The sequence below is a fragment of the Notolepis coatsorum genome (assembly GCF_963971535.1).
Source record: "Notolepis coatsorum genome assembly, chromosome: 1".
NCBI lineage: Eukaryota > Metazoa > Chordata > Actinopteri > Aulopiformes > Paralepididae > Notolepis > Notolepis coatsorum.
Window position 1 is genome coordinate 183,288,217 of NC_140165.1, and position 25,524 is coordinate 183,313,740.

Sequence of the window (25,524 nt, forward strand, 5' to 3'; positions counted from 1 at the left end):
CCAAAGAGACTCGTTCCCCGACGAGCTAGACTGTCTGCAGGGATCAAAGCCAGTCCCGTCAGACAGCAGACTGCTCCACTTGGCCCCTGAGAGCGACGCCCATAATCTCATCAGAGTGGGTGGTCGTCTGAGGAGGGCCCCAGACCTAACGGATGACATCAAGTTCCCGATAGTCTTAAACAGCCGACACAAGGTCACAGAGCTCATCATAAAGAAATACGACAAGGATGTGCACCACGCCGGGGCAGAGAGAGTCTTCGCTGAGATCAGACGTCGCTATTGGATACTGCAAGGAAGAGAAGCAGTACGACGCTTCCAGCGAACCTGTCTAGACTGTCGCAAGTGGCGAGCACAGCCCAGTATACCCCGGATGGCTGACCTACCCCCCTGTCGCCTCCGACTCGGCGACAAGCCCTTTCACTCCACCGGTATGGACTGTTTCGGCCCGCTGTATGTGAAGAAAGGAAGAGGGACGGAGAAGCGGTGGGGTATTGTATTCAAATGCATGACCACCCGAGCGATACACATAGAACTCATTCCAACCATGAGTACGGACTCATTCCTTATGGCCTTCCGGAGATTCACATTGCGGAAAGGAAAACCGTCTATATTATTGTCTGATCACGGGACAAACTTCAAAGGCGGAGAAAGAGAGCTGAGAGAGAGCTTCCAAGCTATGGGCCCAGAACTTAAGACCCACCTCGCTCCCTCTCAGATTGATTTCCAGTTTAACCCCCCGAATGCACCTCACTTCGGGGGAACTTGGGAACGAGAAGTACGTTCAATAAAGACAGCCCTGTACGCCGTGCTTGGGGCCCAGACCGTGGCGGAAGAAGTCCTCACGACAGTCCTCACGGAGATCGAGGGAGTATTGAACTCAAAGCCCCTCGGTTACGTCTCAAGTGATGTAGCAGATGTTGACCCAGTCACCCCCAACACTCTCTTGATGGTGCGGCTGGACCCCGCGCTCCCACAGACAGTGTACAGACCTGAAATAGCGAACGGCCGAAGAATGTGGAGGTACAGTCAAGTATTGGCTGACAAGTTTTGGAACAGTTTCCTCCTCCACTATCTACCGTCTCTACAGACCCGCCAGAAATGGGTAAAAGAAAGAGACAATTTGACGGAAGGCACAGTCGTCATGATTATCGACCAGTCACTACCCCGAGCTATGTGGCCGGCCGGCCGCGTAAGCAAAGTGATCACTGGTGCCGACGGAAAGGTCAGAGCGGCAGAAGTGCTCGTCCAGGCGCGGACATACACCCGACCCGTGGCGAGGCTGATAGAGTTGCCAAGGCTCCCCGACTCTCTTAATGACGACCATGACCCCCTGACTTTGTGAATTGCCCTACTCCTCACAACGGACATTGAGTAGTGGACAGTGCGGTTAATCTGTCTCTGCTTATCTAATTAGGTGCAGACTAATTAGGAGGCGGCTGTTACAAAGGGTCAGATTAAACCGAATATATATATTTATTACTTGAGATATATTGTATAGTATTTGTATATCGTCTGATATCCCTTGTATATTCTTTGTACATATACACGGAATATCCCTTTACCTAGTACAGGCCAGACCATAATATTCGTTCTCCTATTGGACAGCGACCCCCTAGGCGCCACGGCCATACCCCCCAATGTCTAGTTCAAAGTCACCGCTAAGACATGTCTGTACATGCCCGGTTTTGCGCAGTAATATGAGACAGAAATAAGGCTGGTACTAGATTATTCACCTTACGTATAAATACGTTGCAGGTGGATACAGCAGTTAGTTAACCAATAAGTTGAAGCCTCACACCACGATACAACGTGCTGTGAAGGGGGCCCGTTTTGCCCCGAAATAGAGCCTTGAGACCGCGTGCGAATTGATAGCTGAAGTGTCAGAGTTTAACGCCGTCATCCGAGGAGCCCTAGACGAGAACCGTGTGGATATGTACACTGGATAACCTACACCGACGACTACAGAGCCCTTTTCGGCTGGATTATATTGCTTTGGTCCTGTGGCTGTTGGAGCAGAGAATCGTCTACCCCCACTACCGTGTGGGATTTACCCTGTGAGGAGCACCGTCGAGCCCGCCTCTAGGACTCTGAGGCTGGCTAGCTTTCACCCATGCGGCACTGCACACCGGAGAATAGCTGTTGCTTTGTCTACGGATCAAGGGATTATTGCACTGTCTCCTGTACCTGGAGTCTCCTTATTCCTCGTTGATCCAGACTTTTGCTACCGACAAATCCTCTCCCCTGCTGGCTTACAACCGGAGGGAACCCCCCTAGTATCTCCAGCTGACCTACTAGTGTACCATATATAATTCTTATGCTACAGGTGGTATTAATTATCCCCTTCGTAATATGCTCATGGACTTACGCTCTTGACCTATTCATGCACATTCTTCGCCTTACAAGCGCAACTCTCAATCTTAATAAATGTAAGATAATCTTGGTGCTCTTCTAATAAATATTATAAACAGTACTTACTTGTTAAGCCGTGTTATTGTGTGGGTGTTCATCTCATATACATGTGTACTGTATGGCCAGTAGTAATGTACATAACTCAGTAGTGGTTTAATGATACCATACTTATTCAATACAGTCAGGGAATTGTACCCCTCAGTTACAATGAGCATTATAAAATAAAACACACATGGCATGGTGGAATACCATAAACATATTTCTTGATGTTTCCTTTTTTTAAGTAAGTAAAGAGGCCTATGTTCATATCGATGAGCCCAATTTGTAACACAAAAACAGATGTGTAGCCTATTTAGTTATTTAATATTTTATTTATTCATTTTCTTTATTATTATTTTATTTGTTGCCATGCCTAAAATAATATTCAAGCATAGGGATAACACATTTTCTTAAACAATAATATAATTTTTTGTTATATGAAAGAATGTTATAATAAAAGCTTTTCTATACATTTGTCTGATTGATTAAAAACGTTAACAGATTGCAAAATGGGTACAATACAGTACAGCTCAATACAATAACTGCTAAGACTGGAGGATGAAGACCAGAAAAAGACTTTCGGCTTGTTTACATAAGGGTCCTCCATTTTCAATTCATCAAGACATTTAGAGACATACAAATATACAGTACTTTCATAAAAAAAAAAATGGGGTTTGTTATTTAAAAAACCTGTGCCCCTAGTGAAAAAGCTTAGCGTACAGCCCTGCCTGGTGAATCCCTCATCACATTTCCGTCTGCAAGCTAGCCTGGCTTAACACAAATGGATGGAAGCGGATACAGACCACTAGCCTCATTTAAAACTTCGGGAGAGCTTGACTCAGCTTGACTCATTCATGAATTCATAATTCTCAATTTAAGGTCATTCAGCGCCAGCGTGTATCCCCATCCCTGCTGTCAATGGGCCACGCTTTAAAATATAGGCATTTTCACGGTGCGTCGCAATGTTTGCAGAGCTATATCTATATTCTATATTATAGCTATGGAGACAATACTATGGCTCATTTGACAGTCACTATCTCTCGTCCAACATGTAAAAAATTGTAAAAAAAATTCATGTATACGTTCGCGTGTTATCCCGTGGTGAATATTGTATAGTTTCAGAGTGATCCCGGCGAATTCCTGGAAGCTGAGTTATGGAGCGATATGTGCATTTTGTGAAAGTTGTTCACGTTGCTCGCCTGGACACGATACTATTTCCAAATCAAAGGTATATAATAGGTATTATGTTTCATCATGAAGGCATCAAAGGGGGGAGGGTCTTTTTCTGATGCTCTGATCGTCAGCAACTGCATACGTTTTGGAGTACATGACATGATCATTGCGATCTATGTGAATTTATTGTAGGATCAAAGTAGGATTGATGTCATATAGTCCTTACCTTTGCTAGGATGTATTCTAAAATGAATATTCCAATTGTCTTATCGCGATTTCCAGTATTGATGTCCATCGGGTCCCTGACATGAAATGGGACAAATCAAATGTGCTGGAATCCAAGTGGCTCGAATGAAGCCTTTCACTTGCCCGGGTACCATTTCTCCGCCCGGACCATATAAAATGTAACACACGGTGTGAAATAAGGTTTCAAAGGGTAGGCGATACTGCCACCTAGCAGGATTCGGCCGGCATTGCAATCTCGAGGTCTCAGAATGAGTCCCAATTATACACCGAGGTCTGTGAGACTGTATATAATATTAAAATCGAATAAAAGAAAAAACGATGAAAACGTTCGAAAACCCGACTATACTCTGGTTTTGCCGCTCAACGCATGGCGAGATAACCCGACTATAGTCGTGATTGGCGCTGAAAGTGTTAAAATGTATTAAAAAGTTAATTTAATTTGCACAGGTGTTGCATTTTTTGGGGGGCAGCACAGCTGTCAGGATATAATAATGTCAAATATATGAAATGTTTTTGTATTCAAGTCATTGTTTTTTGCAGGGCTACCGGGAGCTTGGTGTGTCTGGCAGGAGCTTGTATGCACAATACTTTTAATTGGCACGCAAGTGCCGCCACCAGTTCAGTGTCATATGTGTGTTTCTTGCTTGTATGGTCGTGAAATTGGGGTGGCATTAAAGGTCTTAAAAAGTCTTAAATTCAACTTGTTGTTGTGGTAATGTGGTGACCGTGGCAGCTCTGGTAGGCAGTAAGATCTCAGTGAAAGGATGGGTGGTTGGTGTGGATCAGGTGGTGTAACAGACAGTGATGCCACAGTTTACTTGTAAAAGTAATCTGATTACTGATTACTGATTACTCCTTTAAAAAGTAATCTAAGTTACTTTACTGATTACTTGATTATCAGAGTAACTTAGTTACTTTGAAAGTAACTAGGTTACGAAGTCGTCGTCGTTCCCCCAACAGTTTTTTTTAAACGCTTTATTGAAAGTGCATAAATTGTTTTTAACTTGTTTCTCTGCACATAACGTAAATTGTTAAACTAGTGCTTCAGCTTCTGTACCATCAAGTATGGTAAAGCAACAGTCTATGATGCTCACAGCATTAGAGTAGCCAGCCAGTGGTTTTACAAAACCAGTGTATCACATCTAACAAATGCAGGCTGAACTATTCAATTATATCAACTGTAACTATTAAATTGTTTTTATAAATGTCTCTCTATAAACATACAATCAGTCTCTCTTTAACATGTAAATTAACTGTAAATCTGGCAAATAAGAGCTTTTGCTCTGCCACCATCAAATATACATTAATCAAAAGGGAAAGAAACAATCTCTCTCTTTTGCTGTTTGGCTGGTGGACCTCCAAGTCCTCCTGTACCTAGTCGAAGCGTCGGCTAGTGTTGTGATTCCAGATGCTTTCAATGCAATTGGATGTGCTGTTTTTAGCTGTAGACAGTATTTTGTTTCCTCCGCATATGAATGTTTTTTTCACCCGGCTTAGCTGACACAAACGTGAAGTAGTGACTGAGGCTACGTTTAGACGAGCGTTTTGGGATGGAAGTCTGAACAGAAACCGCAAAAGTCGTCTTGCGGTTTCACTTTTAATTTTGCGTTTAGACAAGCGTTTTGGGGTGGAATTCTCCGTGCAGACGAGGCTGTAACGACGGAGCCCTGCTGTCACACGATTGGCGCATATGTCACATGACGTGCTGTGAAGACCCGCCCTACTCTGCCTCTGATTCGCAGACTGTGGATGGGGAATGTGATTGGACCAAAGCAGAGTCACTCACAGACAGAGGGTCCAGTCACGCCGCGGGACACATTCTTGTGTATTTAACCCTTTCACTGCCACACGACGTCACTCCCAAATAAGAAAAACAGCTCAAAATGTATTTTTGACTGTCAAAAACGAAATAAAATACTGCATTCCGCCTGCATTATGAATTTATGATGAGATAGTAACGAAATAGTAACGCACAGCCACTTGGACAAGTAACTGCAATCAGATTACTGGCTTTTAAAGATTAACGCGTTAGATTACTATTTTCGGGGAAAAGTAATCAGATTGCGTTACTGGCATCACTGGTAACAGACACCATGTAGAGGCTGAGAGCTTCTGGCCAACCTGCCCTGTCGCACTCTTCTGCCCTCAGAGATGTAGGGTTTGAGGGAGGAGAGGTACAATATCACAGCAACTCTATCCTGAGTATCCTCTCCTTCAACACACACAGATATACCCTCAATGTTTAAGGAGAATACTTTAGGGCAGGCATTCTCAGTACATCCCGCGGGCCAATGGCGATTAATTAAGGTGTAAATATCATGTGTCATACATACAACCACAGTACTTTGCTTTTATGAAGGGTAAAACTGTGCCCCCTGGGCTAAGCTGTCAAGTTAGGAATGACAGCCCGTTGAAAGCTTGCTCGGCTACTGGTTCATTGTGCATGCGATATGGAGGAGCTGGGGTCATCATGCACAAACATTCCGTCAGGGATGTGTTCCCTTTTTTCTTGGGTGGCCCTCAATCCAATGTTGGGTGCCTAAATTGGCCCTCAGTCATCCATGTTTTTAAAACCCTTGCTATAGGGTGACTGGGTTTTCCCTGTAGCTTTATTTAAAAATAAATAAAACTACTAACCTTCATACTGTCTCTTACTATTATACACTTTGCTACTAAGTAATCTACCTTGCCTATATTACTGCCTACTGAGGGACATCGGTGGTTTTTCAATGTATGTGATGTATAGATTGGGGGGAGATGACCACATCTAACGGTGCCGGGTCAGAGAGATCGAAATGTGCATGGTTTGCCTTAGAAGAGGGTGATAGAACAGAGGTTTCAGAACGAGCAGGAGTCACTGAATAGCAGCACACTGACCAAGCAGGGTGTTTGTTTTGAATTCCGATCTAAGACACAACATGCTGATAGCGTGGCAGGAGACACAGAGGCAGAGCGCGATGGAGGTTTTGACAGTAATGAAACATTTTGAAATGTGTGAAAGGTTATTAGCTGTTGTCATGACAGCCAGAAGAGGGGCGGGGCGTCGTTGCTATGACGAAGATCCTATAAAGCGGACAGTGGTTCCGGGTGTAAGCCAGACCAAGAGCGGCTGAGGGCAGACTACAATCTGACTAGGACTGAGAGACTCTCTCCTCTCATCACGGAGAGGGGGGGGGGGGAGGAGGAGGAGGAATGACACATCATCATTAGCTTCGGCTAACGGGAGAAGGGTTCTGGCTACGACCAGGCCTGACCACCATTGGACTGAATAGACTGAACACACCGAAAGATCATTAGAATAGACTTTTCAAGGACAATACAATCTGTTAACATCTGAGCTGAGGTTTCTGTTTATGAAAATAAACAACGCTTTTCCTTGTAAGGTAGTACGTTGTCGAAGTGTCGAATTCTTACGAAGGTGGAGAATTATTATGGTTTGCGGATCACACTAACGAGGAGAGATAAGGATTGTATCAGCCAGTATATGAGACGTCAGGACCATTAAAAGTACACAACGCAGAGGAGTGGATGGAGAGAGGATAACACAAGAAGACATGATACTGGCCAGATTGATCAGAATCTAACACTACTATGCGAATATGTCTATACTACTATGCACTCAAGACTGTAGACCTCAAGTTCAACAGAGTTGTACCCTTCCTGCTGGCGTGTTGTTGTTGTGTAGGAGGGTAATCAGCAGGAAAAATATATGGGAAAGACCCCCCACCCCCAGTCAGGCTAGCTACACCTGTGGGGACCTGTCATGATTAAACACAAGTGCATGGCTAAAAGCCTTTTACAACCCCTGACTTCTCTCTCTCTCTCTCTCTCTCTCTCTCTCTCTCTCTCTCTCTCTCTCTCTCTCTCTCTCTCTCTCTCTCTCTAGCATTGCCATGGCGACCAAGGAAAACATGACTTCCCAAAGGGGCTTGCTGAAGTCCATTCAGAGCAGGGTCAACACTCTGGCCAGTATCCTTTACTGTGTGTGTGTGTGTTTTTTTGTGTGAAACGCACAAAAATGTATGGTTGAAGGAAAACCTTCAGTCTCCATTTTGTCCTCAGGATAAAACCTGAAGACCACGGTTGACCCTTAACACATTCCCTGCCACGCAATTTGAGCATCTTATACCATTCTCTGCCAGCACTGTAAATCTATGGAGATGTTCACCTTCTTTGCAGGGCTATAATTTTGTATTGTATTTAATTGTATTGCTAAATTGACATTACTATGGCCCATTCAACATCGATTATCTATCGTTCAGGATGTAGGAACGTTTTACTTTTTCATTCATACATTCATACGAAAATACCGTCTAGAATATAAATATGTTTTTATCGTTTTCTGCAGTAATTCCTAGAACGTGAGATATAGGCATAAACGCATATATAGATGATCAAATGCCGTTTGTTGCCGATCCACGCTATATAAAAAATTTCAACTGTACATGATCCTAAACGTTATGACTGATCATGCGCGGATGAATGGAGGGGGGGGGTCGTTTATAATTCCGTGATCGTCGTTAAATGCTTTATGTAGTATGGGTGATATATTGATCAGAGCAGTTTGCATGGATAATAATAAACAAACAAGGCTGAAAGTAACGTCAGCGTCCTCTTACCGTTCGACGATGAGACTGGAGGAAAAAGATCCCACTTATTTGACGGCGATCACCTAAATCCATTTCCGGTTTGTATAATCATAATACACGGCCGAATCGTATCGATTATTGCGTTATGGCAGCGATCGCTACACACAGACGTGTGTCTACAGTCCCGCAACAATATGCGAGTGGCCGGACGCATTTCGGAGACGCACCTAGATTGACTCGTCCATTTCCGGTTTGGCAACTCGCAGATCATCCACCAGGGGGCAGTATTGAAGTGTTGCAGAGTTGTGCCGGTGTTCTGCGAAATTCTACTACTCTGCTGAGAACTGCTGCCGTAGCGCGAATCGCCTATATCTTTGGACAGCTGGGTGACGTCACCCTATAGTTCACTCCGAATTCCAACAGGTGTACCGACATTTTATCATCTACAAATACATTCGGCTGCAAAGCCAATTACATGCAAATATTTACATGCATATACAGTTCAAAAGGTGCAATGAAAAACATATGTTTAAGATATTGTTTAAGATATATCAACAAGACTCAACAAGACGTTCGTCAGCAAGGTGGCAGAATATTGTAGAGTGAACGATTGTGGGTCATGCGCATGCGTGCGCAAGCGCAGGAGCGCTGGCAGCAGAATTCAGCAGAGTAGTAGAATTTCGCAGAACACCGGCTCACACTGCATCAGACCAGGCTCCGTGAGGGAAATATGAATACCATGGCGAAAAAATTTAATATGATCTCAATAACGTCGTACGCCGTGGATTGGCAGAATTAGCATGAACTTGAAACACGTCGTACGACGTTTATGGCGCAGGATGTGTTAAAGGGAAAGGAAGACTTAGGTAAATGGTGATGGTAATGATATTAAAGATGGTGATGGTACAGTATTTAAGATGGTGATGGTATTTAAGATGGTGATGGTAATGATATTAAAGATGGTAATGGTATTAAAGATGGTGATGATGGTATTAAAGATGGTGATGGTATTAACCCTTTCGGCGCCAGCCGCTTTAGCTATCCTTGTACTCACTGCGTCACCTCTGTAAGAGATAGGGATTTTCACTGTGCGTCGCAGTGTTTGCAGGGCTATATCTATATTCTATATTATAGCTATGGAGACAATACTATGGCTCATTTGACATTAACTATCCATCGTTCAACATGTGAAAAAGAAGAATTTTTTTCATGTATACGTTCGCGTGTTATACCGTGGTGAATATTGTATAGTTTCAGAGTGATCCTGGCTAATTCCTGGTGTGCTATGGAGCGATATGTGAATTTTGCTAAAAGCTTTGGCGTTGCTCACCTGGACACGCTACTATTTCCAAATCAAAGGTATATAATAGGTATTATGTTTTATCATGAATGCATGAAAGGGGGGAGGGTCGTTTTTTGATGCTTTGATCGTCAGCAACGGCATACGTTTTGGAGTATGTTACATATGATCGTTGCGATCGATGTGAAATCATTGTTGGATAAAAGTAGGATTGATGTCATATAGTCCTTACCTTTACTAGGAGGTATCCCAAAAATAATATTTAAATTGTCTGATCGCGATTTCCAGTATTGGTGTCGATCGGGTCCCTGACATGAAGTGGCACAAGATATGCCTCAAGTGTGCTGAACGCGTTTCGAAGTGGTCGGATGAAGCGATTTACTTGGCTTTGTCTAAATTCTCCGCCCGGACGAAATTAGATGTGACACACAGTGTGAAATAAGGTTTCAAAGGGTGGGGGCGATACTGCCACCTAGCAGGATGTGGCCGGTATTGCACTCTAGGGATCTTAGAATGATTTCCTATGGTAACACAGAGGTCCGTGACATTGCATAGAATAAAAAAATCGATTAAAAGAAAAAACGATGAAAACCCGACTATACTAAGGTATGGCGTTCAACCGATGGCGAGATAACCCGACTTTACTCAGGTCTGGCGCCCAATGAGTTAAAGACGGTGATGGTATTAACACTTTGCCTGCCACACACGAGATATCTCGGGTTTATTTATAGGTGGTTGAAAGCCACTCACGAGATTTCTCGGAATTATTATTATTTTTTTTTTTTAGCGATCTGAAATCATATTGCATCACCCGAGCCTACCCGAGTATAGCCGAGCGGCGCCGGCGATCATTGTGGAAAAAAGCGCCCCCTGTCGTCTCCCAGATGACATAAGTGATTTTGGAATGGACTCAATGAAAATGAATGGGGAAAAAAATCCGGTACTCCACATTTCCAGTCCACTGATCCAGCCGGGGTTACCACAGTTCATTCTGGAACCTCAGATCCCCGCTGATCATGGAGTTCTACTGTATCGCGTTGGATCCATACACGTATCGATTTTTTTGAATGGTGATCAGGAATTGGAATATACCAGTTGGATACCATCTGATGTCAGGTAAGGACTCTATGTTATCAGTGTTAGGATAATCAGAGTAAGTTTGATGAAGTTATAAGCTGTTTTGTGAAATGTCTTCTTTCGGTTTCACTGTAAAAGTCAGAGAGAAAATCAACGGGGCGATTATCCGTGCGCAGCTCGAATGTGCTTGCGTGCACGTATAATATTGATCATCTAGCGTTTATTTGAAAACGATTCATAAAAAGGCAGACGAATATCAACATTGTGGAATATTCCAGTACAAGGCGATTTTCATAGAATGCTCCAGAATGGGCTGTTTTTTATCTGAAAACGGGTGCTTTTCTAAATGCTCTGAAACGGAAATGCTGCGATAAAAAAACAATCTGCCTTTACAGCACTGACTGGAAAATAGTCTTTGATAATGCGATGGGCAGATTAGACACATAGCCATTGTAACTGAGGGGTTACAAAACCCTGACTGTATTAAAGATTGTGATAGATTAAACCACTGCTAGTTATGTACTTTAATTACTGGCCAGACAGTACATCAAATATAGATGGTGAACACCCACAAGAACACGGCATTGACAAAGAAATAGTATTTGAGGGTAATTTATTATTATTAGGCAACATTAGGTTACAGAATGAGAATTAGGGTCGCGCTTGTATGGCGAAGAATATGCGTAAAGTCAGTCAATAGCATGAGTCACTAAGAATAGCAGGAATCCTACTATGGGTCTAAGTTGACACCACCTGTCGTATAGTAGCAACTAGATAGGGCAACACTGGTACCGCCTGGAGACAATGGGTTCCCTCCGGGGGTGTAAGGCCTGGAGGGTAGAGGAATGTTCGGGTACTCCGTCTGATTCAATGAGGAATAAAGAGACTCCAGGTACAGGAGTCGGTCCTTGTAAACTCCCTTGATCAGCAGCAAAGTAATAATTGTAATCCAAATGCTAGATAGCATTGATGACAGCTAGCCAGCCTCCGTCCACGAGGCCGGCCCGAGTTGTAATCCTCACGAGGTTGAATCCCAAACGACAGTGGAAATCAACGATGCTCTTCTCCGGGTACCACGTTCCAAATCAATATAATCCAACCAGTAATGGTTCTGCAATCGCCGACGCCGAATCTCCTGTGTACATGTCCAACGGTTCTCCGCCTAGGACTCCTCGGGTGTGGGCGACGTATTTAGGCCACACACCCTGGCTAAGTACACTAGCTAAAGACACGACGAACCGCTGGGTAATGCTACACACGAACGAACTGTGGCCGCACGATATACAATAAATGAACGACTATTTACTTCACATTAGATTAGGTCGAACTCGACGTTACTTTACTAAACTATTCGCACGTGGTTCTCAATGCTCTGTTAGATGCAAGGTTGCTCACTTCACTGCACGTTGACTCGTGGTGAAGGTGGGTAAGGTACTGAACGTTCCCGAATTGAACTACTGCTGTGCGCACCTTGCGCTCTATTTATACTTAAGTGAATATCTAGTCCCAAACCGCAGTCTTTGTCTGGTATCAATACGCTGACTCCGGGCATGTTCTGACATGCCTGAACTTGTCTTTGAACCTGCCGTTGGGGGCTTGCGCGCTGGCGCCTGGGGGCGCTGTCCAATAGGAGAGCGAATATTACTCTGGTTTGAACGCAGGTAAAGGGATATTCCGTGTATATATATAAATAATATACAAAGTATATCAAACAATAAAGGTAGATTCTCAGTTTAATCTGGCCCTTCACAACAGCCATAATTTAAAACATAGATTAGGCGATATTAACGTTAACATTGGCGCCGATGGTGGCATTCAGCCGGTAAAAAGGAAAACCCGGCGTGGCGCTCAAAGTGTTAAAGATGGTGATGGTATTAAAGATGGTGATGATATTAAAGATGGTGATGGTAATTGTTACAAAGGGTCAGATTAAACCGAATATATATATTTATTGCTTGAGATCCCTTGTATAATATTTGTATATCGTTTGATATCCCTTGTATATTATTTGTATATATACACGGAATATCCCTTTACCTGGGTACAAACCAGAGTGATATTCGCTCTCCTATTGGACAGCGACCCCTAGGCGCCAACGACCAAGCCCCCAACGGCAAGTTCAAAGGCAACTCCGGGCATGTCTCAACATGTCCAGAGTCTGCGCAGTAATACGAGACAGAACTGAGGTTGGCACTAGATAATTCACCTTACGTATAAATACGGCGCAGGTGTACACAGCAGCACTTATTCGTTCATTACTAGTAAAGCCTTCACCACGAGACAACGTGCAGTGAAGTGAGCAACTTTGCCTCTAAATAGAGCCTTGAGAACCGCGTGCGAATAGATTGCTAAAGTGTCCGAGTTTAACGCAGTAACGTTGAGTTCGACTTATTCTAATGTGAAGTAATCGTCTACAATTTATAGTGTATCGTGCGGCTACAGTTCTTCAGTGACCAGCATTACCACTGGTTCGTCGTGTATATAGCTAGTGCACTTATCCAGGCTGGGCGGCCTAAACTCGTGCCCCCACCCGAGGAGTCCTAGACGAGAACCGTTGGATATGTACACCGGAGAACCTACACCGGCGACTGCAGAACCATTTCTGGTTGGATTATATTGCTTTGGGACCGTGACTGCTGGAGCAGAGAACCGTCGACCCCACTGTCGTTTGGGATCTACCCCCCGTGAGGATCATCACTCGAGCCCGCCTCTAGGAAGAGGCTGGCTAGCTGTCTTCCATGCTGTCGAGCATACTGGATTATAACTGTTGCTTTGTCTACTGATCAAGGGAGTACATGCACTGGCTCCTGTATCTGGAGCCTCGTTATTCCTCGTTGACCCAGACTTTGTACCCGAACATTCCTCTACCCCTGCCGGCCTTACACCCGGAGGGAACCCCCCAGTGTCTCCAGCTGGTACCAGTGTGCCCTATGTAATTGCTATACCACAGGTGGCGTCAGTTTAGACCCATCCTAGTATTCATACTATTATCATTGACTTACGCTCTTGACTTACTTTACGTGTGTTCTTCGCCATACAAGCGCGAGCCTAATTCTCAATCTGTAACCTAACATTGCTTAATAATAATAAATACCCTCCAGATAGTACTTTATGTGTCAATGCCGTATTCTTGTGTGGGTGTTCACCATATATATTCATGTACTGTATGGCCAGTAATTAAAGTACATAACTAGTAGTGGTTTAATATATCATACTCTTTAATACAGTCAGGGAATTGTACCCCTCAGTTACAATTGGTCCTTCGAGCCGGAGGGTATCAGTGTAATATTTAATATAATATTAATATTAACCATGGCCAGCGGTGAACACTCCCCAAGCGGCTCTCCCAAGCTAGAACACCCGCAGCGCAAACGTCAGCCACCTCCCTATCTGGAGGAATACGCTGTCGTTCTACTACCTAGCTTATCTAAACAGACGTTAAATACGGATAAAGCGGATAGTCAAAGCATGTCAAATCCTATCGACCAGGCGACCCTGCCAGTAGAGACCCCAGTGGGCTCTCACGAAACTGACCAAGCTCACGGGGGGGACCAGGTGGGACATGACATGACTATACCTCCAAACAACGTCCACGGGATAGTCCCCGGAGAGCTCCAGGATAAAGAAAGCGCTCCAGGGACAGAACCCGACACACAACCAAGAGAAGAGAAGCGCGCCCAGGAGATAGACCTCGGGGCGCGCCAGGAGAACAGATCTCCAACGAGCTCTGTCAGAAGCCGATCACCTCCGTCAGTGTCATCCCCCAGCCAGGCGGACCAGATACTGGCGCAAGCCTTGATCGCCACACTGGCAGCCTCCACCGAAAGAGACCGACTTCAGGGTGAACGCGACCGGCTTCAAGCAAAGACGCTTAGTGAGCGCGAACACTCCGCAACGGAAAGAGAGCGCCTCCACGCGCAACAAGCAAGCGAGCGCGAACAATCTGCAGCGGAACGAGAGCGCCTTCACCCGCAACTCCAAGCGCAAGCCCTTAGTGAGCGCGAACACTCTGCCATGGAAAGAGAGCGCCTTCAGGCTCAACAGACGAGCGAGCGCGACGAACGAGAGCGCCTTCACGCGCAACTCCAAGCGCAAGCCCTTAGTGAACGCGAACACTCTGCAACCGAACGAGAGCGCTTCCAGGCGCAACAAAGGAGTGAAGACGACCGCATAAGACTGGAGGAGAGACGCCTTCAGACGGAAGAGAACATTGAAAGAGACCGCGCCAATGCACAGCGCGACGCCGCCAATGCACAGCGCGACGCCGCCAATGCCCAGCGCGAAGCAGAGCGCGACGCCGCCCATGCCCAGCGCGAAGCAGAGCGCGACCGGCTGCAGGCGCAGATGATAGAACAATTGATTGCCAGGGCGACACCCCCTCTCTCCGCACGGAGCTCCCGGAGATCATCACGACAAGGGTCTAGGGCACCGTCCCCTACCCGACGAAGCGACCCGGGACCCGGCCAACAGGAGGATCCTGTCTACGTCTCCGACTCCCCTACCCGACGAAGCGACCCGGGACCCGGCCAACAGGAGGATCCTGTCTACGTCTCCGACCCCCCTCCCCGACCGGTCCATACGAGACCCAGCCACCGGGAAGAACCGGCCTACGTAGCCGAGAGACTGACTAGAAGACTCCAGGACCTAGAAGAGGAAGAGGAAGAGGAGGAAAGTCAAGCCCACCAGCAGCAACGTACTCTGGACCAGGAGGCCCAGTACAGCCCCGACGTCAGCCCCGAGTCACTGCGCTACAAACCCCCGACCCAACTCACGGGTGAGTTTGACGTACAGTCAGCACCGAGGAACAGCACCTGGGTACCCGGCCTCCGGTACCCACCGAGTACCAACCCACGACAACACGTACGGGGAGACTCGCCCAGGAGGCCTCTTCCCCTACGCTCACCAATGTGCCAGCCATCCATGGCATCGTACCTTGGCACACCGACGTTCCCAGACTTTACGCACGAGGACAGAGCACAGTACACGGAATTACGGATGTGCTTGGAGACTATGATGTCCGACGTCCCTGATGAGTCGTACAAATATGCCATCCTCCTCAAGCACCTCAAGGTGCCCAGAGCGCATAATATAGCGCTGGCATATTCCAACTCAAGCACCCCATACTCCGCGGCTCCAGTGGCCCTCGACCAGCGTTATGGACGCATATGGGACTACGTGATACAAGAAATAAGAGATATCGACCGCCTCCCCCCAGCCAAAGACAATAGAGCATTGGATGACCTCTCTATCAAGGTACAGTCCCTGGTAGGGATGCTGGGGTCCCAAAAGGAGAAAGGGAGATATGAACTATATGCTAACTCTAATGTGGAACGAATACTAGAGAAGCTCCCTCCAGCCCGCCAAGAGCGCTTTCGGCGGCAGAGAGACCACCGTGATCCCGACGGTCCCGAGCCATCCCTCCTAGACCTGGCCGCCTTCCTCGCGAGGGAAGTCAGCAGCCTACGACTGGACACGTTCGTGTGGAGTGGACCAAGCCCAAGAGATGGACCTCGGAGATCTAATGATAACCGCCGGTCAGTGACTGTTATGCACCAGGCCGAGTCAGTGCCGCAGCACGAGAACCACAGCAACCCCCCGACCAAGGGGGAGTGGAAGATTGAATGCCAGTACTGTGAAAAGGAACATCGGCTGTATCAATGTGACACTTTCAAGAAGCTGACCACTGACGAGGTGAGTCAGTGGATCAAAGCCAACCGCCGCTGCTTCCGCTGCGCGCGCAGCCATATGGCAGCTGAGTGCCGTTTAAAGAAGAAATGCAGCAAGTGCGACGGCGCCCACTTGGAGGTCCTGCACGACATCAACAAGCGTCCGCCAGGAAACCAAAGTGGGCCCGTCACGGTGATGTATCAGGCCGAGGCGATGGCACCACTACCGAAGATCCATAGGACCGCCACCTGGTGTCCTGACTGCTACAGCAGACACTGGGAGTCACGGTGCTACTCGCACCATATAGATTCTGTGGCACCACAGACAGGTGACAACCCCCCGGCAAAGGAGGTATGGAAGATCGACTGTACGTACTGCCGCGGAGGACACTGGCTGGACCAGTGCGACGTGTTCCCGAAACTGACCATCGCCGAAATGGAGCAGTGGATTGCGTCTGACCCCCCACAAGCCGGTCACCGCCGATTCCTGTGCGAGGATAACATGAGAAGAATAGCCCGACGAGGCAACCGACCAACAGGAGTGCTCCACATAGACCCCAAGCATAGCGGGACCCCCCGAGTGCTCATCAAAGTGGTCAGAGTGCTCCTGAGCTACGAGGACAAGGTCCTGGACACTTACGCCGTCCTAGACGATGGGTCTGAAAAGACTCTCCTCCTCGCTTCCGCCGCAGCCCAGTTGGGCCTGCGGGGTGCCAAAGGAACAATGACAATCCGTACCATTAGAAGAGACCAGAAGACCATAAAGGGTGAAAATGTCTCCTTCAAGATAGCAGCGATCGAGCAGCCCGAGAAGCAGTATAGCATCACCAACGTCTTCACCAGCCACGACATAGGCCTGTCACAGTACACCTACCCCATCCCACAGCTGATGGCGAAGTACGTGCACCTACGTCAACTACCTATACCGCTTATCGGCGGCGCCACACCGACCCTGCTCATAGGCTCCGACCACGCGGACCTCATTCTCCCAATTGAGGCGGCCCACATCGGACCCAAAGGATGCCCAGTCGCGGTTCAGACCCGACTGGGGTGGACGCTCCAGGGCCCCCTCTACGGACTTGACAGTCAACCCACGTCTACACGCTGCCTGCACACAAAGGTGAGCGACACCGGCCACTCTCTCGTACAGCCCGTTGAGAGGCTATTGACATTAGACGAGAGGCCTGTGAAAGAACCGTGGGCCCAAGAAGAGGGAGTTCCGAACTCCACCCCCCTCAGCTGCGCTCTAAGCGACGTAGCTGACCTCGAACCCAGCACCCCAAGCGACTTCTTGATGGGGCGGCCGGAACCGGCCCCTCCTCAGACGGGGTACAGACCGAACAAGAGGAACAGACGGAGGATGTGGAGACACAGCCAAGCACAGATCAACCAGTCTCAGGCCCGCTTCCTCCTAAGCTCCCTACCATCCCTTCCAGCCCGTCAGAAGCGGGTCAAGGACAGGGACAACTTAAAAGTGGACACAGTCGTTATGATCATAGACCAGTCACTACCTCGAGCTGCGTGGCCGGCCGGCCGCGTAAGCAAAGTGATCACTGGTGCCGACGGCAAGGTCAGAGCGGCAGAAGTTATTGTCCAGGGACGGACATACACCCGACCCGTGGCGAGGCTGATAGAGTTGCCAAGGCTCCCTGACTCCCTTGATGACGATCATGACCCACTGACTTTGTAGATTGCCCTACTCCCCACAACAGACATTGAGTAGTTGACTATTAATCTGTCTTTGCTTTATCTAATTAGGTGCGGACTAATTAGGAGGCGGCTGTTACAAAGGGTCAGATTAAACCGAATATATATATTTATTGCTTGAGATCCCTTGTATAATATTTGTATATCGTTTGATATCCCTTGTATATTATTTGTATATATACACGGAATATCCCTTTACCTGGGTACAAACCAGAGTGATATTCGCTCTCCTATTGGACAGCGACCCCTAGGCGCCAACGACCAAGCCCCCAACGGCAAGTTCAAAGGCAACTCCGGGCATGTCTCAACATGTCCAGAGTCTGCGCAGTAATACGAGACAGAACTGAGGTTGGCACTAGATAATTCACCTTACGTATAAATACGGCGCAGGTGTACACAGCAGCACTTATTCGTTCATTACTAGTAAAGCCTTCACCACGAGACAACGTGCAGTGAAGTGAGCAACTTTGCCTCTAAATAGAGCCTTGAGAACCGCGTGCGAATAGATTGCTAAAGTGTCAGAGTTTAACGCAGTAACGTTGAGTTCGACTTATTCTAATGTGAAGTAATAGTCTACAATTTATAGTGTATCGTGCGGCTACAGTTCTTCAGTGACCAGCATTACCACCGGTTCGTCGTGTATATAGCTAGTGCACTTATCCTGGCTGGGCGGCCTAAATTCGTGCCCCCACCCGAGGAGTCCTAGACGAGAACCGTTGGATATGTACACCAGAGAACCTACACCGGCGACTGCAGAACCATTTCTGGTTGGATTATATTGCTTTGGTATGCTGTCGAGCATACTGGATTATAGCTGTTGCTTTGTCTACTGATCAAGGGAGTACATGCACTGGCTCCTGTATCTGGAGCCTCGTTATTCCTCGTTGACCCAGACTTTGTACCCGAACATTCCTCTACCCCTGCCGGCCTTACACCCGGAGGGAACCCCCCAGTGTCTCCAGCTGGTACCAGTGTGCCCTATGTAATTGCTATACCACAGGTGGCGTCAGTTTAGACCCATCCTAGTATTCATACTATTATCATTGACTTACGCTCTTGACTTACTTTACGTGTGTTCTTCGCCATACAAGCGCGAGCCTAATTTTCAATCTGTAACCTAACGTTGCTTAATAATAATAAATACCCTCCAAATAGTACTTTATGTGTCAATGCCGTATTCTTGTGTGGGTGTTCACCATATATATTCATGTACTGTATGGCCAGTAATTAAAGTACATAACTAGTAGTGGTTTAATATATCATACTCTTTAATACAGTCAGGGAATTGTACCCCTCAGTTACAGTAATGATATTAAAGATGGTGATGGTGATGATAATGGAGGCCAAACCCGAGATAAGTTGGGTTAACTCGCCAATGGAGGCGCCACACCCGAGATTTCTCAGGTTTTGGTCGTTTATTCCTTTATTCGATATTTGTATTCATTATTTATCCAGGGACCTTGGTGTTACCATAGGGAATGAGTCTGAGGTCGCCAAAGTGCAATACCGGCCGCATCCAGCTAGACGGCGGTATTGAGCACCCTTTGTAACCTTGTATCTTGGCCTGTGTAACGGCCAAATGTCTCCGGTCTCACTTTTCCTTGTCGGCCGGGTGGAGCGGTTCTCACAGTTCCATTGAAGCACGTCAAATATCCCCGATCCATATGATGTGGTGGGTTATGCCGTGGACCAAATGGAGATCGGATGTACCAGATGGCGATCAAACAATTGGAATATTTTTTTTGGAATACTCCCGATCACAGGTAAGGACTATCTGACGTACATTTTTGCTTGATCCTGCAATGCTTTTATACCGATCGGGCTGATAAGCGTTTTTAGTGTTCAATACGAATGCCGTTACTGCCAATCAAATAATCAGCAACCCCCCCCCCCCCATTTCATGCATTCATGATAACATAATACCTATGATATAGATTTAATTTCGGAATAATAGCATGTACAGGCAAGAAATAGCAACGTCTATAGTAGAATTGACGTATAAGGCTATAACTCAGCATTTCGGGAATTACCCCAGACCGCTCTAAAACCATACTTATATTCATCACGGTATAACACGGGAATGTATGGATGGAAAAATGTATTCTTTTTCACATATTGAACGATAGATAGGTGATGTCAAATGGGCCATAGTATTTTATCCATAGCTATAATATAGAATATAGTTATAGCTCTACAAACAAGGTGACGCACTCCTATCTTTTAAAGCGTGGCCTTGCTATGATGGGCTCCGTCTAATAGCTGGCGCCGAATGAGTTAACCTCTTCCCGTCTTAAATCAATCTGTCTAGACTCAGTAGACTGTCTGACAAAAGTATTGTTTTATTTTTCAAACGTATTCAAGTATAAACATCATAACCATGTCACAACAGCAGTTATAATGTATATTATCATCAATACCTTAGTTTACCAATAGGTTAAAATGTTATTAGATAGATTTCCGTTTTCATTTTGCTGTTGTTTAGTTTGCGAAAGTTGACAATTTTGGAAAAGTTGAACGTCGGGAATTGTAGTTTTTTTGAAGAGGACACCGAGAGCTTTCGATGAGCGTTGGCATTTTCCCGAACAACACTTCCCAAAGGCCTCTATGGGGTTTCAAGCAAATTACTTCTGTATGCATTTTTTTTATATCTCTTATTACTCGGGATAATAAACCACAAAACGTAACGTTATTGGCATATATTGAAGCGCAGTTAGTTTCTCTTCCCTATTTTTAGCATGTAGCCACAATTAGATTTGAAATTAGTTTCAAAATGGTGGCACCCTGGCAAAAATGAAAAAGCTACTGTACATACAGTAGATTTCATTATCTGTTCTTATGCACGCCTGGTGATACTAAATCCAAATTGAACTTGGGCATTTGAAATATAAGATTTGGCACAATCCATAAATGTGCGAATTGGCTATAATAAGGTCATTTATAAGCATATAAGCCTGCTATTCTATATTCTATAATAATATTAAAAATTGCATTGGTCCGGATGGGAGAATTCAGTACTGTATCTACAAAACCTTCTGTCTAATCATCTTCCCTTTATTCATTTTCTTAGATTTTTTGTACACATGATCTCAAGAAGGTACTGAATGAGATCAGTGGCAGTTTACAGTTATTGGTCAAAGATGCAAAGAAATATCATAATTCATATTCTCCTCTGTTTCATCACAATTTAAGCAAGCCTAGTAATAGACACAATATTTCTGACACTGAGGTCCTAGATACCAACAATATGCAAATGGCTGTAGATCCTGATCAGCATATGCTGTTGTACTAACGAATGCCATTATTGACAATCAATTAATCAGAAACGACCCCCCCTCTTTCATGCATGCATGATGGAACATAATATACAGATCATATTTAATTTTTAATTGTAGTGTGTATAGGGACGAAATGCCAATGGATTAAGTATAATATGCGTCGCTGCCTATAACTAGCCTCCCAGGAATTACCCTAGACCACTCTAAAACTATACTTATATTCACCACGGTATAAAACGAGAATGTATGGATGGAGAAAAGTTTCCTTTTTCACATCTTGAATAATAGATACTCAATGTCAAATGGGCCATAGTATTGCATATAGCTATAATATTTAAATAGTTATAGCCCTGCAAACAAGGTGAGCGACTCTCACCGTTTACAGCGCTGGCGGTAGCTGCTACAGGATGAGGGATAACTCAATGAGTTAATAATCTAGCATTACTGAAACGCAAACACACAACTAAAAATCACCACATCTGCTAACAAAAAAAATATCCTGAATGTTTTTTTTATTTTAATCTTTTAGAATTTTTATACTTTCTCTATTTCGCCTTAATATTATGTCTAAAAGGGAAGAAAAGGAAAAAAGAAGTGAACCCAAAAAGGCTGTATGGTCCTTTACTGGACCATGGTATTAAACAGGACATCCTCCATCTTCAAACTCAGGAGGGAAGACCTCTTTTAGTCCATTGAAAAGTATAGTTGTTTTCCTTAATCCCCCCCCCAGACCGCTTCCCAGCCATCAACAACCTCATCCAGCGAATCAACCTGCGCAAGAGGCGTGACTCGCTGATCCTGGGCGGAGTCATTGGCGTCTGCACCATTCTTCTGCTGCTCTATGCTTTCCACTGACCCGACAGACTCCCCCCGCCACTGACCAACAGCTTTTACAGAGGGGGGGGGGGGGGGCTTACTCTGCATTTGAATCATGGGAGGTGACCCCCCCCCCCCCCCCCAGCACACAAGCTAAGTCATTGGATGACCCTGGCGACTGCCGAGCAGACGGACATTTAGTTGGGCCAATCGTAGGATGGGACTGATCAGCTGATGTGGAACTACCTGGTTTATATTTAGTGTTTGGTGGGAGAGGACAGAGGGGCGGGGGGCGGGCAGGGGAGTTCTTCTCCCACCGATAAGGGAAACGAAGACCAAATCTACTAATAGGACTAGGTCTTTTATGAGAATTCTATTAATAACACGTTGGCTTTGGAGGAAGTGAAGGACTTTTCACTGGGCCAAATATGAGCCTGAAACAGACTGTGACTTTAGACGTTGCTTTCTGTTCTGAGCAAAAAGGATTTTTAGTTGAACGGGTCCTTTTAAAAATTATGGGGGGTTGGGGGGCTGGGGGGTGGATGACACATCATGGGCTTGTACAATGTGCATTAATAAATTATTCATATTCAGTATGTACAAAAAAATAAGTGTGTGATACTACTAGTCACTCGACACTTAACGTTTTATTTTTCAAAAATATATGATTTGAACTCTATTGAACTGTGTTTGGACATTGTGTTTTCTGACATACAGTAGTGAGACTGATACGCTGCTCACGTTCAACTCGATCATTTGAAGAAAATCTACTTTGCGAATTAATTGGATTATCTCCGAACTGACCTTCCCCCTTGGTAGAATGATTTTGTAGACAGGAGCAGAACATAATGTTTTTATAATGGTGTATAAAGCCTCTTGACACCTTCAGTTCTGTAACAACACTGTAAGTAGCCCACATTAAAGAGATAGTTAGGATTTTCTTTACATTAAAGGTGCTATAGATAACATTTTATGTAGGCTAATAATAATAATAATAATAATAATAATAATAATAATAATAATAATAATAATAGAAATGCGGGAATGTAGAAATATGCGGGATAAAATTATTGCTTTTCCCCCCCAAAAAATATTGAATAATGAATTAATCGTTTCGTGCTCAGCGAAAGGCAGGAAGTGGTGAAGGCAGCGTGACCTCCCACGCGTTACACTTCACCAATGAGAGTCCTCGCTGCCAGGTGAAAAGAGAGCCGCTGGCTGTCTCCGCATGTGTCGGAGGAAGCATGTGGTAGACTTCAGGGTTCCCTTGTACCGACCAGTAGGGGGAACATGCGCACAACGATCAGGTAGGGGAGGGGGGAATTGGCATAATGAATAAATTGGGATGGGAAGAAAAGCATAGAAAATCAGGCGGAGAAAAAAAGAGGATTAAAAATGTTTTTTTTGGTGAATCCAAAATGAATGTTGTTTACAGTACATGTTGCAGGCATGTATCCCCTGTCTACTTCCCATTTCCCCACGTGGAATGCGCCTCATTGGATAAATGACGAAATGGTAAAATACTTGTTAGTAAAGTCCCCTGGTCTGAGTTCTGACCAGGTTCCGAGGGAACTGGGAAGCTTTAGACAGGCAGCAAACGGGATTTGCGGGTCACAGAACCAAACATGTTTTAATCCATACCACAAGGCAAAGGGTTACCCATTTCCAACACAAAACCACAGCTGCACGTGTAGTAATACACTGGCTTTTTTCAAGAAACAAAATAGTGGCAACGAGGTCCATGGTTTTGTGTTTGAAATGGGAACTATTTTACCTGCAGGATTAAAAGGTCTTGGTTCCATGACTCTGTTTGCTTTGCTGTTCGCTTGGAACCCAGACGGAACTCCACAGGATTCAGTCAGTAAGCTAATAGCTAATTTCATACAACTTAAAAGAACACGCCAACATTTTGGGAAATTATCTCATCATCTTCTCCAGAGAGAGACAAGAAGATAGATACCAGTTATCTCTCTGTGCCTTCAGTAGAAAGCTATCTGGCTGCATGTTAGCCTAGCTCAGCACAATGAATGGAAGCGGACATGCTGTCTTCCCCTGTTCCCCCCCCCCCCCCCCCCCCCATGGTCTCATGTTCCTTTTGTTTTTGTTTCTTTGTGTTTTGTTTCTTTTTTTTACTATGTTCCTAACTACTGTCAGCGACTTCGGGTCATTGAGAAGCGCTATATAAATAAAATGAATTATTATTATTATTATTCTGACCGGTTAGCCTTCGGGAGAGGTGTTAGTTGGACAATACCTTAGCTAACCGGTCATTCCGCTTCCATTCATTGTGCTAAGCTAGGCTAACATGCAGCCAGATAGCTTTCTATCGCATGACATGCATACATACAAACACACATACATATATATGTGTGTGTGTGTATATATATATATATATATATATACACTATAGCAGGATGTTCACTTATGTACCGTAATTTTCGCACTATAAGCCGCACCTGAATATAAGCCGCAGCAGCTAAATTGAATGATGTGTACATATATAAGCCGCACTGGACTATAAGCTGCAGGTGTTTTAATGTTTAATTACCATATGTAATTAGCATTGGGACACAATACTGTCGGACAAATAACAATAATTAACTCATTTCGAACTTCCGGTTCCAGGTCGAGGATGTAAGTCGCACTCTGCTAAGCTGCTACTCCTGTTTTTTATATTTTGACTTCAAAAGCCTCTTTTTATACTCTCACCTTAGGTTTCCAACTAACTATATTGACTGAAAGAACCACAATGGCACCGAAGAAAGCAAGCGAGACAAAGAAAGATGACGCTTCCACCGATATGGAATCCATTGCTAAGCTAATCGAAGAGCTAACGCAATCCCAGATCAGATCAGAGCAATCCCAGATCAAGCTCACGCAATCCCAGCTTAAGCTCGAGCGCACCATAACGGAAGGTTTACACTCCCTAACCAACCAAGTTGCCTCTACCAAAGAATCTATCGAATCCAAAATCGACAACCTATGGGTAACGGTTGGTGCACAGTAGGGATGCACCGAATGGGAAATTCTTGGCCGAAACCGATACCGAAAATAGGAAACAGTTGGCCGAAAACCGAATGCAGAAAGGCCGAAAATGATTCATATAAATATATATATAATGTATTTCTTTTTTTTTCCAGCTTCCTGATTATGGCAAAAGACATGATTATGGCAAAACTTAACTTAAATAATATTAATAATCACTATTATGGGCCCATAAAACATTT

General features: G+C 45.3%; 1 protein-coding gene across 2 annotated transcripts in view; it reads left to right on the forward strand.

Moving 5' to 3' along the window:
* The window catches only part of gosr1 (golgi SNAP receptor complex member 1), a 260,165-nt gene extending 237,791 nt beyond the window's left edge, over positions 1 to 22,374 (forward strand). For both annotated transcript variants that reach the window (XM_084317512.1, XM_084317513.1), the window contains 2 exons: positions 7,754 to 7,836; positions 22,212 to 22,374. In XM_084317512.1, coding sequence (XP_084173638.1) covers positions 7,754 to 7,836; positions 22,212 to 22,336 — 208 coding nt within the window. In that variant the 3' untranslated portion in view covers positions 22,337 to 22,374. The remainder of the gene's footprint in view (positions 1 to 7,753; positions 7,837 to 22,211) is intronic.
* The last annotated feature ends 3,150 nt before the right edge of the window (positions 22,375 to 25,524 follow it).